The sequence below is a fragment of the Gracilinanus agilis genome, chromosome 6 (assembly GCF_016433145.1).
Source record: "Gracilinanus agilis isolate LMUSP501 chromosome 6, AgileGrace, whole genome shotgun sequence".
In the NCBI taxonomy this organism is placed as follows: domain Eukaryota; kingdom Metazoa; phylum Chordata; class Mammalia; order Didelphimorphia; family Didelphidae; genus Gracilinanus; species Gracilinanus agilis.
Genome location: NC_058135.1, coordinates 271,816,032 through 271,833,238, shown reverse-complemented (window position 1 = coordinate 271,833,238; position 17,207 = coordinate 271,816,032). Strand labels below are relative to the sequence as shown.

Below are 17,207 nucleotides of genomic sequence, written 5' to 3'. Positions count from 1 at the left end.
GTTCCACCTTACACCCATCATGATTGGCAATGTTGTTAAAAAAAAAAAGGAAAGTGACAAATGTTGGAGAGGTTGTGGGAAAATAGTTTTATTCACGAGCTCTTGGTGAAGCTGTGAAATGGTTTGGCCACTCTGGAAAACAATTTGTAACTATTTCCAAAAAGTTGTTAAACTCTGCATACTCTTTGATCCATTGATACCACTAGTAGGTTTATCCTCCAAAAAGGTCAAAGAAAGAGGAAAAGGACCTCTATGTGCAAATATTCCTAACAGCTCTTTTTGCAATAGAAAAGGACTGGAAACTAAGGAGGTACTTTCCAACTGGGGAATGGCTAAACAAATTATGGAATATAAATGAGAGTGGAATACTATGCTATAAAAAAATATGAAGGGGTAGTTTCAGAGGAATCTGGAAAGTATGAACTTATGCATGGAGGTGAGCAGACAAAGACATTTTGTATAACAACAAAAGTGTAAGACAAATCATTTTTTAAAAACCCTCTCCTTCTGTCTTGGAATCAATACTATGGATTGGTTCCAAGGTAGAAGAGTGGTAAGAGCTAGGCAGTGGGGGTTAAGGGACTTGCCCAGGGCCACACAGCTAGGAAGTGTCTGAGGCCAAATTTGAACCCAGGACCTCCTGTCTCTAGACCTGGCTCACCACCCAGCTGCTCCCTGCAAAAAGACAAATCATTTTGAAAGACCTGACAACTCAGATCAATACAATGACCAGCCATGATTGAAGAAGGCCAATGATGAAGCATGTTGCCTACCTCTCACTGGGTACAGAATGAGCCATATGCTTTTTGGCCATAGCCAACAATGGAATTTGTTTTGCTTTACTATGCATATTTGTTACAAGGATTCTGTTACTTTTTTTCAATTGTAGGGGGAGGTAGAGAGAAAAAATTGGATTTTTATTCATTAAAATTTTTTAAAAAGGAAAATTAGCTTCTTCTTTTGCTTGTCACATGCTACACATGAAAACGGAGGATGATGCTTACATTTTAAATAAATGCTACTTGATGGATTATAAAACCAGAAAAATGAAAGATCCTATCCGTTTCAGTAATGCTGCAAGGCTTCATGGAATAGGTAGCGTTTGAGCTGCTTCTTCAATGAATGTGGTATTTGTAGGGCTGTGTGATATAAAGGAAGGAGCACTGAGTTTGGAGGCAGAACTGGTTTCAAACTCCAGCCTGATTTTTGAGACCTACATGATTATTTATGCTGCTAATTTCTTTATCTGAAAAATGAGAAGGCTGGCCTAAATGAGTTCTCAGGTCCTGACTCTGATTAGTGGAGAAGAGCTCAATGTTTACAACATCTTAAAATGGGTGAACAAAAATTAATGATGACAATGTGCAAGCCTCTGTGCTAGGTGGCCTGGAGGATTAGTTCCTAACTTCTATGAGTTTACGTTCTAGTTGGCTAATAAACTAGCAGTGTATGATCTGTTAGGCATGATTGGGAAAGGCCTTGATTGCAGATGAGGGAACCTAGATTTTGCCCTACTTGCCATGGGGCACCACTCAAGAGTTTTGCCCAGATGGGTGATAGGCAAAGGGGCATTTTAGGAAGACTAGCTGCAGCTGGCCTCGGATAGTTCCAAGTCTAATTTTTTTTCTCGCCTCTGATGCTAACTAGCCATGAGACCCAGGGCAAGTCATTTCATCTTCCTAAGTTCCATCTGCAAACTGTGAATAACAGCACTTATTTGAGGCAGGGAGACTGGGATGAGGAAGAGATGAATCTCTGATGTTTAGTCACTGATTCCTTCTCAGATGCGGCAGAGGCAGAGAAGACGACAGAACATCGCAGTGACACAAACTCCTGGGATGCTGACACCTCCTAAGCCAAGCAGGGTGAAGGAATAATGCCTCCCTGGGCAGGAAGGGGGGAGTTACAGTACAATACAGTAGCATTAATCATAATGACTCAATGTAACCAGCCTGTGTTCCTGTAGATTCAAGGGAACCTAAATGCGGAGGCTCCTTAAGGTCACTGGCCCCTTTGCTCCAACAGTAAGAATGGTTCTGACGTAGAAAGCCAAATGTCCCACTGAGTCACAATCAGGGAAAATGGCTTTTGTTCCTAGGAATTATTCTACAAGTTGGTTCATTCCATTGCTTAAAAGAGTGCTCCCATCCTGCCCCAGGTAAGATTGGGCCTCTCCGTTTCTCTTTTTTGTTTCAATCTAGGAAGAGATGACTAAAGATATAGGTCGAGCACAAAATACAACTCAATCCAACCCAAAGTCATCCAGGAGACTATTTCTGCATACTCACTATTTATACACAGGGCTAAATTAGGGAAATTCTTCAAAAAGAGCACAGCTGAGGAAAATACCAGAGAAGACAATGAACGCAAAGTCATGAAGTGAATAAGACTGGAGGGAGAAGGGGATGGGGAAGAAAATAAAAAGTCAACATTGTAAAGAAGAAAAAGAATCTCAGATATTATCCGAAAAAAAGTCAGATCTTTGCAAGCAAAGAAGGCTTATAAAGAGTCTTCCAAAAGGACCTAAGAAGAACCTTGAACTCGCATAAAACATCATTTTGGGTACAACCGAGTCTCACTTTTCCTAGAGCAGAGTAAGAGATGGACAAAACAGGCTGAGAACATTTTCCTGATACCAGAGCAGTAAGCAGAGTTTTCAGGGATCGGCGGTGCTGAAGAATACAAACAGGATTGGAACAGACAATCTAAATTAGGACCACTTACCGCCTGTATAATAATATAATAATACTTGGGGAAGTCCCTTCGCTTCTTCAGGCCCCAGTTTCCTTATCTCTAGACAGGTAAGGTTCCACTCTCACCCCAGATAATGTAATCAGAGAAGACTGGGAAGCCTCCACTGAATGGCCCAAACCCTCAAAAGTGTAAACAAGGTATGAATAAGGTCTTAATCAGCTGGAGAGGATTATAAAGTTTTAGCCACTGGATGAAAGGCCACCCAGAAAAATTCTGTGATTGGTTGAGAAGATTACCCAAATGTGTGGTAGAGTCTGGCTAACACATGTTAAAAGAGCGAGCCATTTAGAGACTGGCCAAAGTCAGCCAGACAAGTGATGGAACAATGATGGAAGACTCCAGCTCTGAGATTCTGGTTCACAAGTTAGAGCCACGGTTTTTTTTGTTTTTGTTTTTGTTTTTGTTTAAACCCTCACCTTCCATCTTGGAGTCAATACTGTGTATTGGCTCCTTGGTGGAAGAGAGGTAAGGGTGGGCAATGGGGGTCAAGTGACTTGCCCTGGGTCACACAGCTGGGAAGTGTCTGAGGCCAGATTTGAACCCAGGACCTCCCATCTCCAGGCCTGACTCTCAATCCACTGAGCTACCCAGCTGCCCCCTAGAGCCAAGCTTTTTTTTTTTTTAAACATTTATTAATATTCATTTTTAACATGGTTACATGATTCATGCTCCTCCTTTCCCCTTCGCCCCCCGCACTCCCCCAACCCATGGCCGATGCACATTTCCACTAGTTTTGTCATGTGTCCCCGATCAAGACCAATTTCCAAATTGTTGGTAGTTGCATTGGTGTGGTAGTTTTGAGTCCACACCCTCAATCATGTCCACCCGGACCCATGCGTTCAAGCAGTTGTTTTTCTTATGTTTCCTCTCCTGCAGTTCTTCCTCTGAATGTGGGTAGCATCTTTACCATAAATCCCTCAGAGCTGTCCTGGGTCATTGTTAGAGCCAAGCTTTTGAGAGGCAACTGCTCTTGGGAAATGATGTGGGGATGCGGACGGGGAACAGAGAAGCAAGAGACATGAGGATGGTTTTAGGGAAGGCCAACAGGCCACATTAAGTGTTAAAGCAGGGACTATACGTAAAGGAGCAACACTGAGAGATCCCAAAGAAGTGATCATGCCTAGTTTCAACTCCTTTATCCAAACCCCTTTATCAAAATGGTTCCTATCCACTAAATACATTCATATGTTTAGCCTGTCATATGAGGATTTCCACAGTCTGGTTCATTTCTCTCCCCTCCCCCCACCCTTCTTTTTTAAAACCCTTATTTTCCATCTTAGAATCAATATTCTGAATTGGTTCTGAGACAGAAGAGCAGTAAGGGGTAGACAATAGGGGTTAAGTGACTTGCCCAGGGTAACACAGCTAGGAAATGTCTCAGGCTACATTTGAACCCAAGACCTCCCCTCTCTGGGTCTGGCTCTCAATTCACTGAGCCACCTCGCTGTCCCTTCCATTTCTTTCTCTCTCCTCTCTTCTCTAACTCCAAGTCCTTTACTCTAGCTATTATATCACCGATCTATACAAGGGATGTCGTATCAAAAGTAAATACGTTCTTCATTCTTTCAGTCATTCATTAAATGCCATTTTCAAACTTCTTCACTATTCCCCAAGAACACTGTACTTACTCCCACTTTTGCTCAGGCTGTTCCCCTGCCCAGGATGACCCTTTCTTTCTTTCCACCTCTTCAAATCTCCGCTATCCTCCAAGGCCCATCTCATTCTGGCCCAGACTGACCTCTCGCCTTGGCCTTCTTATGGAAGCCAGGCTATACCACACATTGGGCCATTGATTACCCCGCCGGTAATACTACTGTCTAATTGTTTCCTATCTCATCACCTCAAAAACCTTCTGTGTCTTATGGGCAGGGAGCCCTCATTTCTGTTTAACTTGCATTTCTTGGCACAGTACTGAGGACAGAGCACCAACCGGAGACGTGCGTGTTGAAGTAAACTACTCTAGAACTAGACATGTCTTCTCACAGAGACACCGAGCCTTAGGAGGATACTGATTTTCCACATTAGTCAGTCTTGCTGTCAGTGGATTTGGGATTGCCATCTAACAGTGGAGGGATGGGAAAAGCTGAAGAAGATAGTGCCGTCTGGTAAACGCTTTGGTGGGTGGCCCCTTAATCCCTGATGTTTGGGTTACTCGTCTTGTCCCGCCCTCAGGATCTTCTTGTTTCTCTGTCAAACTAAATAGGTGGCAATATCTTATGGTGTCAGTTTGATGCATTTTGGAAAGCATGGGAACCCTTCCTAAGGCTTACACATTTTTTTTTAATTGACACTTTTTGTTTCCCCATGACAATCATCCCTGGATATACCAAACCTGCCCACTCTATAACTCAAACCTTTTTTTATGTAATAATAATCTAAAAAACAAGATAAGAAGAAAACTTCTAAATAGCCCTGGTGTGTAGTGACCGATCCAGAGTCCAACAGGGTCTGCAGCCTCCTGCTCTCCTCACTGCCAGGCTTTCTCCCCAAAGGCCAGCAATGTGCTCCATCATCTATCCCTGAGGCCGTCCCTGGGTCTTTAGATCCTCAGAGTGGGGCCTTTGTAGCGATTTCTTTTCTACTGTTGTCATCTCTGTGTATGTGGTTTTATTTCACTTGGCAGCAGTTCACACAAATCTTGCCGTCTTTCTCTGAATTCCTCCTATTTGCCATTTCTTACACTGTGACATTCCTATATGAGTTTGTTGAACCCCTCACCAGGTGACAGACCCCTGCTTTGTTTTCAGCTCTTTGCTCCACTCTTCCCACCTTCTCCAGGCGGCCTTTCCTGGTCTGGGTCCCTTTCCCATGCCCCATCACAATCCCTCTAGACAGTGTCTATCTGGAATGTACATAGTGGCCTTCCCCATCAGACTGGGAGTTCCTGGAGTTCAGGACAGTGCTTCAGGCTCTACTCATGTCCTCGGTCCTCAGCATCATGCTTGGCACAGTGGGAGGGCACAACAAAGGCTTGCCAGCTGACTCACTCATCCCCGGGATGCTCCTCTGAATATCTGGGTATCTACTGACCCAGGAATGCTTTGTGGTGGTGATAAGGAAAAGGTCTGTGTCTTGCTAGGTCAACATAGTGGCTATTTGAGAAAGGTGGAATTGGATTTCCAAAGGGCCCTTTTGTTCTCCTGCATCTGAATGTTGCTTGTGTCTCTCAGCTGCCTTGATCCCAGATCAGAATTTTAGAACTCATTTTTAAGATCTGGGCAAATGGAAAGGAGCAAAAGGCAGCGAATCTGTGGCTGCAGCAGCTGACTTAAAAGAATCTACAGGGTCAAGGCAATAGCAGCCAAATGGGTGGGACTGACTGTGCCCTAGAACCACAACTAAGGAAAGATGGGGGCCAGGAAATCAAGGAGATTTTTGAAGGTACTTTCCTGGGGGAATCGTACTCAGCCAAATTACACGCCGTCTCCTCACATTGATAACCTGCAAGAGGGCTCGTCTGCACCTCCAGGGAGCCCCCTCCCACCAAGTGGGGGCATCACTCCAGCTCCAGGTGCTCCCCAAAGCCAGGCCTGCGGTTCCTGCAGGATACATGTGTATTCTCCCCCCGCACGGCATGTTTATCCCATGAGGAACAAACAAATGAGTAGCGAGCAGCTCCCAGAGGGCTTTCTCCTGCTTCCTGGACGCAGAGGGGAGCAGCTGTCCCCCGGGGAATTCAGCCTCCAGAGAGCTGTGAGAGTTTGTGGCCAAGACCTCACATCCTGCCTGGAGCGAATGGTGGCCCCGACCCCTGAACTGCCCCTCCGAAACAATCTAAGCTGGACGGAAGCAGAGCAGACCCACGTGGGGGCCGGACGACCACACTCCCGAGGGCCTCGCAGTGTCCAAGACACCAAGCGTGCGAGGCGCTGCCCAGAGAGATGGGCGACTTACCATTCCTGCCCACCACAGCCACCTACGCTCACTCTAACCTGGACATACAGCTGGTAAGGGACCCAGGCCTTCCTGACCCCCGTCTGGGCCCTGCCCGCTGTCTCTGGGGGTCTGTAACTATGAAAAGCCGGTGGCTTGGACTCTGCAGGAAGGGCACGTGGACCGCGGTACAAGAAATGCGGCCCCCGGCAGCAGCTCGGGGCGCACAGTTTCTGCCAACGGGCCCACTTCCTTGACCCGGTTTTCCTTTGGGCTCTCTCCTACAAGCTTCTTTCTTCCGGGAGATCCACACCTCCATCAGGGGCGGTTCTAGCAAAGATCACATCCAAGAAAACAGGCAGTACCTCCTCTAGAGACGCCTGGGACAGAGAGGTGGCAGCACGGAAAGTCAAGCAATTCTCTCCTCGGACCCTGGCACTCCAAAAGCGTCAACAGATTTTGGCTCAGAGTTCAGAACTAACGTATTTGTGATCGAAAGATGTTTGGAAAACTTTTCAAAAAAGCTGAGAATAGAGTAAGGACGCTTTGACTGGGGGGGTCTGGCTCACCTGGTCCCAAGGAATTCCTGGGTTGTCTGATTAGGAAGTATTACAATAAATACTGAGTACATAATTTAGGACAGTTGACAGCACAGGGAAAACGAAGAACTTGGAGCGAATCCCTCTCAGCAGCTGGACGGATCCCTGGCAGTGGATCTTCTCTCTGGCTGGGTTTTTTCTCTAAGGCTATTACATTAATGATAAACTCACATCTGTGTAGCATCCCAAAGCTATATGGATCACTTGTGGCGCTGGCTCAAGAAGAAATAGCAAGCATTTACGTAGTGTTGGAAGATTGGCAAAGTACTTTACAAATGGAATCTCATCTGAACCTCACAGCAACTCTTGGAGACAGATTCTATTATTATCCCCATTTTATAAATGAGGAAACTGAGGCAGACAGAGAAAGAGTGACTTGCACACTTCACTATTTTCAAGTGCACCTACGTGTGTTTGACCCTAGCATTCTGAGGTGTTTCTCTAATCCTAATTTAGTTCTCTTCATACCACCTCTACGAGGTAGACGCTAATCTTATTTCATGGAGAGGAAATCACGAAATTCAGCAGTTAATGAATGAACCCACAAGGGAATGGAGGGGCTTGGTCTGGGAAAGAATCTGACTGCTTGACACCCAGCCTTTGCTGAAATGACTCCATCACTAGATCCTAAAAGCCACGGAAAACATCCAGCAGAACTCAATGAAAATGCTATTCAGCAGGTATTCCAAAGTTCAGTCGTACTTGTTAGCTTCGGATCTCTACAAGCAAGTTTGAGAAGACTTACCTCCATTCTTGCCCACAGTTCGAAAGCATCTCCAGAAAGCCCGTAAGAAGGATGCCCTGTTATGGGGAGTGGCCTGGATGAAGCTAAACTCTCGGAAGAGAATATGTGTCCCCTGGCATACGCTGTTAAAGCTGCAAAGATAAAAACCAAGAGGTCATTGTTGAAAGGCTCTTCAGAAGGGAAGCACAATGGAAAGCAGAGGCCACTCAGAAGAGTTGCCAAGGAACAGGGAAAGTGGTCCTCTGGACTTCCATTTCTAACCTGCGGCCCAGCTTGGGCCCGTCCCTCCCCTGGTCTCCCCGAGGGAACCAGATGCACATAAGCACATCCCTCTGACAGCTCTGGAGTCCAGCTGGTGGTAGCCCCCCCACCTCCACCTCAGGAAGTTCTAACCAGTCACTGGAGAGTTTTGCAGAGAGAAAACTATCCATCCTTCACCGGATGATACTGGCAGTTGTCCGTTTTTAAAGAACACTTCTCTCTCCAGCACACCAGGATTTACATTTTCTTCTCTCTGGGTTGCTCCCTGCTGTACCAGCTGCCACAAGCAAAACAAGGTTGCTTACAGGTGACATCTACGGGTCTGTCCATGGCAGTTTGGGGTGTGGAACAACAGGGGATCTGTCATGGACCTCTGACAACAAGCCCAAGAAGGATACCTCCCATCTGTCTAAAGGAGAGACAAATGGTTCCAGGAGGAGATTGGTGGAGAGAAGCGAGGCTCCACGGTAAAGGAACAGGGGTAAAAAGTGGCCCCTAAAATGAGAATGTGAGGCAAAGCCCTAGGGCTCAAGTGAGTCATTACTTAAGTTGGGCCCCAGGAAGGGAGGAAAATATGCTATAGTCTTTGGGTTCTCTTGCCAAAGTGGGGGGAAAGGCTGGGAAGCACTGGAGCTATCTAAAAATGGAAATTCCACTAGAAAGCAGGCAATAATCCAGGAACAGACACTATCAAGAACATGCTCCAGGCTCCTGAAAATTCTTAAGTGCTCTGGCAAATTGCAGGTAGAGAGAAGCAGAGGTTAGGTTGAAGGTAGGTACCAACGGAGAATTCACAGGCTGGTGGGATTTAGAACTGGAAGGGGCTTAAGAAAGGGTCTTGTTCAGACTCCCGTGTTTTTCTGATCAGGAACCTGAGGCCCAGAGAAAGGAAGTAACCTATCAGCAGCTGCCCCTGGAGTGAGGAGCCGTCCGAGCCGGACCCTCTAACTTCACACCCATGGCTTGTCCAAATGCACCACAGCTGTCACCAGTGTGGGCCTCGAATTCCAAATGGCAGCTCTTGACGGTATCCCACATAAACTAAAAAGCCAAACCAAACCTGGGCTGGAGAATTCAAAGAGACCTCGCAGGCTCCTCCTCCCTTCAGACTGAACCCCATGAAAGATGCCCATTTTCATGTTTCCGAGAGAAGAGAAAGGCTGTCCTTAATGCAGCTGTGGGGGCCGATGGGGGGCACATCAACAATATCTACACTCACGTTTGGAACAATACTCCAAGAGCTCCCCAAACACAATCACAAGGAACAAAAGCAGTTGCTACTAGTCTTCTCCCATGGAAAACTGGCAGAGAATGGTCATGGCAATGGGAGGGCCAAGAAGTAGGTTAGAAAAAGCACTAAAAAAAAAAAAAAAAAGAAAGAAAGAAAGAAAGAAAAGCTAAGATGCTGTTCTATGTCATGTGGGTCAAGGAGATTGTCTTAAGAAAAGGAGAATGATTTCAGTCCTCTGGAGACTGTTTTCATAGGCCTACAGTCCACTTCGATGCCCATTACTCATTATCTGCCTTGCAGGGCAGCTGATGTCTATGGTGTCTTTTATTTATTTTTTTAAACCCTTAACTTCTGTGTATTGGCTCCTAGGTGGAAAAGCAGTAAGGGGTGGGCAATGGGGGTCAAGTGACTTGCCCAGGGTCACACAGCTGGGAAGTGTCTGAGACCTCCCATCTCTAGGCCTGACTCTCAATCCACTGAGCTACCCAGCTGCCCCCTCTGGTGTCTTTTAGATATTAAGTTGGTTGATGAGTTCCCAATGCAATCCTACTGGTCCTTTTTAGACAACTTTCTATTTTCTTCCTCATTGGAATGATCTCTCTGTATTTCCTCGGAATTTCATTTTTGAAAGCTTTCCGTCTCTCCTGGGTGTAGAATCTTATTTCTTGGGATCCTCCCCTATCCTTTCTAACTAAAAATACTGGAGATGCAGAAAATATCAAGTTTGTAACTTTCTTTCAAGAATAGGCAATACTGGAACGTAGATGTGAATAAATACAAGATAGGCTCTTCAGCCAACTAAGACATACATTTACAAAGTCATACAGTTTATGTTACATCAGTAAATCAATATTTATTAAACTCTTCTGTGTATATATGTGCTGCCCACTGTGTAATCACCTAAAGCTGAAATCGCCCACGTTTTCTACAAACTATTTTCTCTAAATAACTGATTAATAATAACAGCAGCTCACATTAACAGCTCATCATGTGCTTCTTTCCTCACGCGTTTTTGTGAAGCAGATGGTGCCTGTTTTACAGACAATGAAACTGAGGTTCGGGGCATGTAACTGACTTGCCCTCATGATCTGGACAAGCTGCTCAGCTCCAGTCATTTTCTATTCTACCGTTCAGCCCAGGATTGAGAGTTCTCACTATCGGATGTTGCAGCTACTCTGATGTGCCCCATTGGGCAGATTTCTCCAAATTCTAGTTTGGTAGTAATAAACTTCATAGTTCTCTTAATCCTTCAAGCTTTTCCCCTTCTTTTTTCTAGGGGTAAATTTGCAATCAGAATATTGAATTACAGATTAACATCATATAGGAGAAATTCAAAAAATCTCCCAAGAGGTTCCCTGTCCATAAGAGAATTAGAGACACCCAAACTTGTGTTTCTTTGTTAGTTAACATATTAAATTAATTTAAAACATTCAGCTTTCAAGTGGCAAAGTCTTTTTTAACATTCTAAGAATGTTATTTTAAAAAATTACATGTAAAATAATTTTGAACATTTTTAAAAACAATTTTTGAGTTCCAAATCCAACCCCCCCACTCCTGGAGAAGATAAGCTCTTTGATATTACTTTGCTATACATGTGTAGTCATGCAAAACATATTTCCATGTTAGCAACATTACAAAAGAAAGCACAGACCAAAGCAAAACAAGAAAAATAAAGTTGAAAAAAATATGCCTCCATCTGCATTCAGACTGCAGTTCTTTCTCTGGAGGTGGCTAGCATTTTTCAGCAAAGATCCTTTGGGATTGTCTTAGATCACTGTGTTGTCGAGAATAGCTAAGTTATTCACAGTTGATCATTGTACAATATTGCTCTTACAGTGTACACAATTCTTCTGGTTTTGTTCACTTCACTTTACATCAATTTATGTAAATATTTCTAGGTTTTTCTGAAAGCATCTTCATTATTGCTTTCTTTTTTATATCATTTTATATTATTTTTAGTAAGTTTTCATTGCTGTCATTTGGTTTTTTACACCATAATTTCCTATATTACCCAATGTTTCCCCCAGATGCTATCACATATAACAAATAATGTTTTTAAATACAATTTTTAAAAAAAAGCAAAAGAAGAGGAAAAATATTAGCACAACTGTTAAACACATAGAAAACACTTGAAAATATAGACAATGTACCATAGTTATGGACCTCTACTTCTACAGAAAGCATATGTTCTTTTGTGCATTCTAATTTGTATATCTTTTCAAATTCTGCTTAATGTTTTCTGAGATAAATGGGTTTAATCACTATTCACTATTTTGGATGGTCTTTTTTGTAATGATTTTGATGTGAAGGATATGAGCAAAGAAATTTAAAATAGTGGTTACCCTGTCTCTTAAGAGTGAGGAGGAAAGTCAGTTCATCATTTCTTAATGCACAATAGTATTCCATCACAACCATATATCACAATTAGTTTAGCCAGTCTCAATTTGATGGGTGTCCCTTCAGTTTCTAATTCTTTGCTGACACAAAAAGAACTGCTCTATTTTTGTATATATAAGTTCTTTTCCCTTCTCCTCCCACCCCCTATCTGTTCAGGATACAGATCTATTAATGGTATATTGCTAGGTGAAAGGGTACGCACTATCTCATAGCCCTTTGGGCATAGTTCTAAATTGCTCTCCAGAATGGTTGGATCACTTCACAACTCTACCAATAGTTTGTCAATGTCTCAGTATGAAGTGAGATGGTACCTCAGGGCTGTTTTAATATGCATTTCTCTTATTAATAGTGATTTAGAACTGCTAAGTCTTATGCTATTCTATTGTGGCTCCATGATATTTAAATTATTTCTTTTTGGCTGCTGTATTATTTTCTCCTTGACCTGGGAGTTTTAGGATTTGGATATAATATTCCTGGAATTTTCCATTTTGGGATCTCTTTCAGGCAGTGATCAATTCTCAATTTCTATTTTACTCTCTGGTTCTAGTATACCAAGGCAATTTTCCTTAACAGTTTCTTAAAATATGATGTCTAGGCTCTTTTCCTGAACATGGCTTTCAAGTAATCTCAGTAATCTTTTTTTTTTTTTTTTAAACCCGTACCTTTCATCTTGGAATCAATACCAGGTATTGGTTCCAAGGCAGAAGAATGGTAAAAGCTAGGCAATGGAGGTTAAGTGACTTGCTCAGTCACTTGCCCAGTCCTGGCTAGGAAGGGTCTGAGGTCAGATTTGAACCCAGGACCTTCTGTCTCTGGACCTGACTTTCAATTCACTGAACCACCCAGCCTCAGTAATTCTTAAATTATATCTCCTCAATTTCTTTTCCAGGTTAGTTGTTTTCCCAATAAGATATTTCACATTTTCTTCAATTTTTTCATTCTTTTGATTTTGTTTTATTATTTCTTGACTGTCTCCTAGAGTCATGAGCTTCTATCACATTCTAATTTTAAAGAAATTATTTTCTTCAATGAGTTTTTACCTTCTTTTCCATTTGGCCAATTCCACTTTTTATAGAGTTGTTTTCTTCAGTGAATTTCTTTTTCCATTTGGCCAATTCTAGTTTTTTGAAGGTGTTATTTTCTTCAATATTTTTGTGCCTTCTTTTCCAATCTATTGACACTTTTTTCATTATTTATTTGCATCACTCCTGTTTCTTTCCCCAATTTTCCCTCTACTTCTCTCATTTGACTTTTAAAATCCTTTTTGAGCTCTTATAGGAATTCTTTTGGGGCCTGTGACCAATTTTTGTTTTTCTTGAGGTTTTGCATTTGCTGTACTCTGTTGTCTCCTTTTGAATTTGTCTTGATAAGGTGTTATTTTTAAATTGTTTGGAGAGGAATTTGGGAGAGCTCAGTTGATTCTCTGCTTCTACTCCCCCATATTAGTTCCTCCTCAACAAAATCTTTTAATTTAAAATCTCTAAATTTTGACAAAAGTTAAAATAAAAGTTCACAAATTCTTTATGTTTTGTCATATTGGTCAGAAAATAAAATTCATTCAGACACTGTTCTAAGCACTAGGATTATGAAAAGAGGCAAAAGACAATCTAATGGAGGAAACAACAAGCAAACAAATATGTACAAATTATATACAGAAAAAAGGAAATAATTAAAGAGGAAAGCTACTATAATTAAAAGGGTTTGGGAAAGGCTTCTTGTGGAAGATGGAATTTTGGTTGGGACTAGAAGGAAGCTGGTAAGCCAGTAGGCAGAGATGATGAAGAAAAGTTGTTGGGAGCCAATTGGAGAAATAGGGTCTTTGATAGGGCCTTTTATCTGGATTCCCATCATGGTCAATACGGCTGATCCAGCTTTGTGATTGATTCTGGTAGCCTAAGCCTGAAAGGCTGGGCTATCAGCGTGTTGGATAATCCAAAATAATTGACCCCTCCCTGAGGCTCATTTTATAATTGGAAGCCATTGAGAGAAATAGAATCTATAATAGATATTTTAATCTGGACCCCATTACAAGATCAACTACAAGTAACACTGTATGTTTGATCTTTCTTCCCTGCAAGGCAGGACACAGACAGGATGGGTGTGTCTAAGATAAAAATCTTGACTACTCTCTTTGATTCCTTTTTTTTTAAAATTTAAACATTTATTAATATTCATTATTTTTAACATGGTTACATGATTCATGCTCCTACTTTCCCCTTCACCCCCCGCAATCTCCCCACCCATGGCCAAAGCACATTTCCACTGGTTTTGTCATGTTCTTTGATTCCTTTTTATGATCCATACCTTTTCTTATTGGAAAGCTTTAAGTTCTTAGTAAACCAACAGTTAAGGAGTTAACAGTTTCTTTCCAAGATAAAAAGGCAGAAATTAAGCTGCCGGGCTATGAATCTGCTTCTAGACAGTCAAGGTCAAAATCAGGCAAGCTAGGCAGTTAAACATTCTGCCAGGCACTTTCCAACACATAAAAACTTATTCATAAAGTTATCTCTAGAAATTTAGAAACTTTTCCCAAGAATAGCTTTCAGATAATGATGAGACTCATTCCCAGCCTTGAATCTTGTTTTATTCTGGGCTTAATCTTTATGAGGTAACTTTTACCTTGAGTAACTGTACAAACTATAACTTTATTGTGCTTTGTAAAACCATTTACTAATCATGACTTAATTCTGTAACTTCGGCATATCTGCGTAGCTGTGAAACTTTTTTGGGCTTTGTGTAAAAAGGGGTTTTGTTAAATACTATATAAAATAAATCTCAAGCTCATTGCTGGTTGGAGGAGCAGCCATGAGCTAATAGCCCCCAGTATCAGCTTCATTCTTTCTCACCTCCCAGGCCCCTAGAGCTTCTGGATAGTTTTCAACAAAAAGTGTTCTAGATAGGTAAGACCGAGAAAATGCTCAGAGCCAAGAAATTTGGTATCCTGTGGGAGAAACAGCAAGGAGGCCAGTGTCAGGAAGTAAGGTGGGACAAAGGAGTAGATTATGAAGGGGTTTGAACATCAAACAGAGGATTTTCTTTTTGATCCTGGAAGTGATAAGGAGTCACTTGAGTTTATTGAGTAGGAAAACGAGCTCTTCAGATCTCTTCACCAGGAAAATCTTTTGATGGCTAAAGAGGATGGACTGAAATGGGGAGAGACCCACCAGCAGTTATTACAACAATCCAAGAGAGGTGACCAAGATCTGCACTAGAGTGGTAGTAGTGTCAGAGGAAAGAAGGAGGAGCATTTGAGAGATGTTTTAGGTTGAAATCAACAGATCTTGGCCACAACTTAGACATAGGGGGGGTGAGAGACGATGTGGATTCCAGGATGACCCTTAGGCTGTGAGCCTGAGGGCCTGGGAGGATGGTGTTACCCTTGACAATAGGGAAATTAGAGGAAGGGAGGGGAGGGGATGGTTTGGAAGATAGAGTTTAGTTTTGGATCTGTTGAGTTTAAAATATCTCCTGGATATTCAGTTTGAGAAAGACAACTGGAAATGTCAGATTGGAGATCAGTTAAGGAGTTAGGACAGGCTACACAGATTTGAGAATTATTAGCAGAGAGATGGTAATTAAATCCAGGTGATCTGATGAGACCATCAAGTGAAGCAGGATAGAAAAAGAGAAGAGGACAGGACTCTGGGATACCTTCAGTTAGGGAGAATGTGCCAGATGAGGATTCAACAAAGGAAACTGAGAAGGAATAGTCTGATAGGTAGAAGGAGAACCTGGAGAGAGCAGTATTCTGAAAACCAAGAGAAAAGAGAGTATTCACGAGGAGGAGGTGACCAACAGTGTCCCAGGCTACAGAGAGGTCTGAGATAGCCAGGTCTGAGAAAAAGTCATTGGATTTGGTAACTTTGGAGAGGGCTGTTACAGCAGAATAGTGCAGCTGGAAGCCAGATTTTAAGGGATTAAGAAGTGAATAAGAAGAGAATCACCTATTATAAATAGCCTTTTCAAAGAGTCTGGCCACAAAAGACAGAAGGGATGTAGGATGACAGTTAGCAAGGCCAGAAGTGTCAAGGACAGCTTTTTTGGAGGACGTGGGAGACAGGGGCATATTTGTAGGATAGAGCCAGAAGAGAGGGAGAGCCTGAAGGCAAGTAACAGAATGGGGATGACTGAAGGAGCAATCTGCTGGAGGAGACAATAGGGAATGAGATCAATTATAGAAGTGGAATGGTAGGCGTTGCTAAAGAGGAAGGCCACCTCTGGGAGAAGGAGAGAGGGATAGAAGGCATATGAGTGTGATAGGAGGCTGCTCATGGCAAATAGCATCAATTTTTTCTGTAAAATAAGAGCACAGATTCTCAGCTAAGAGAATCATGGGAAGGATGAAAAGGCTGCAAAGAACTACTGTGGAGAATGGGAGAGTAGGAGTGTTGGATAAGGAATGTGGAGAGGGATCCTCTAGCAGCAGTGAGGGAGGGCCCAGGTGAGGTCATGGAACCTAAAGCTGTAGTGGACACTGTTAGAATGTCCTCCTGACTTTCTCCATTTAGGCTGAGGCTTAGCAATGTGCAACTGGGGGCATGATCAGAGGGCCAGGGACTCAAAAACAGAATAATGTAGAGCTGAACTGGTTCATGAAGAGGTCAAGATGGGAAGAAGAGAAGAGAGTGGCTGGTGCAGGGAAGATGGCCTCGGGCAGAACTGAGGAGCTGAGAGTCTGGAGGTCACAGTAGAGAAAAAAGTATAGTTTGGTAAGGCAAAGCTAAGGGAGAGATGGGAGGTCAAGAGAACATGGTAAAAAAAGAGGATTTTGGAATTCTTGGACATGTAAGGGGTACATTTGTAGGTGACAGCAAGATCAAAGGTATGACCATTTTTGTATGTGACTGGGGTAAAATGCAGGGGTTGGTCAAAGGAAGTGAGCAGGCTGAGGAAGTGAGGAGTTAGGGTGTTTGAGGGATAAGCTGGGTGGCCCCATGGATACAAGGATAGAGCCAGACCTGGAATCAGGACTACCTGAGGACTCTATCATGCCTCTATCCCCAACTTCCTATACTAGAAATTCCAGGGAATTTTCCCCTTTAGGTGAGATCAAGGACTTTCTTTTGGTTGAGCTAAGATCCCTGGATCCCAATGAGAGATCCTTCACTGCTGTACATAATCTATAGCCACTTACATAAATCTTTGTTGATTTCTGTTCTGTTGCTGGTTTAGACAAACGAGTTTTCTTTCTTTTTTTCACTGTTTACTGGGAAGCTGGTATTTGGTGGGAAACGAGAGTCAAGCCTTGGATATAGAACTTGGGGTCCTCATTCCCCCCAATAATAATGACAAAATGATCAGAAGTTAGACTGAACTTGATATATGTCTTAGAGTAACAATATTTAGA

At 42.7% G+C, this 17,207-nt stretch overlaps 1 protein-coding gene across 1 annotated transcript in view; it reads right to left on the bottom strand.

Moving 5' to 3' along the window:
- C6H11orf49 (chromosome 6 C11orf49 homolog) overlaps positions 1-17,207 on the bottom strand; it is a 170,688-nt gene that overhangs the window by 56,772 nt on the left and 96,709 nt on the right. The window contains exon 3 of the mRNA XM_044681233.1: positions 7,972-8,102. Within this exon, the coding sequence (XP_044537168.1) occupies positions 7,972-8,102 (131 nt within the window). The remainder of the gene's footprint in view (positions 1-7,971; positions 8,103-17,207) is intronic.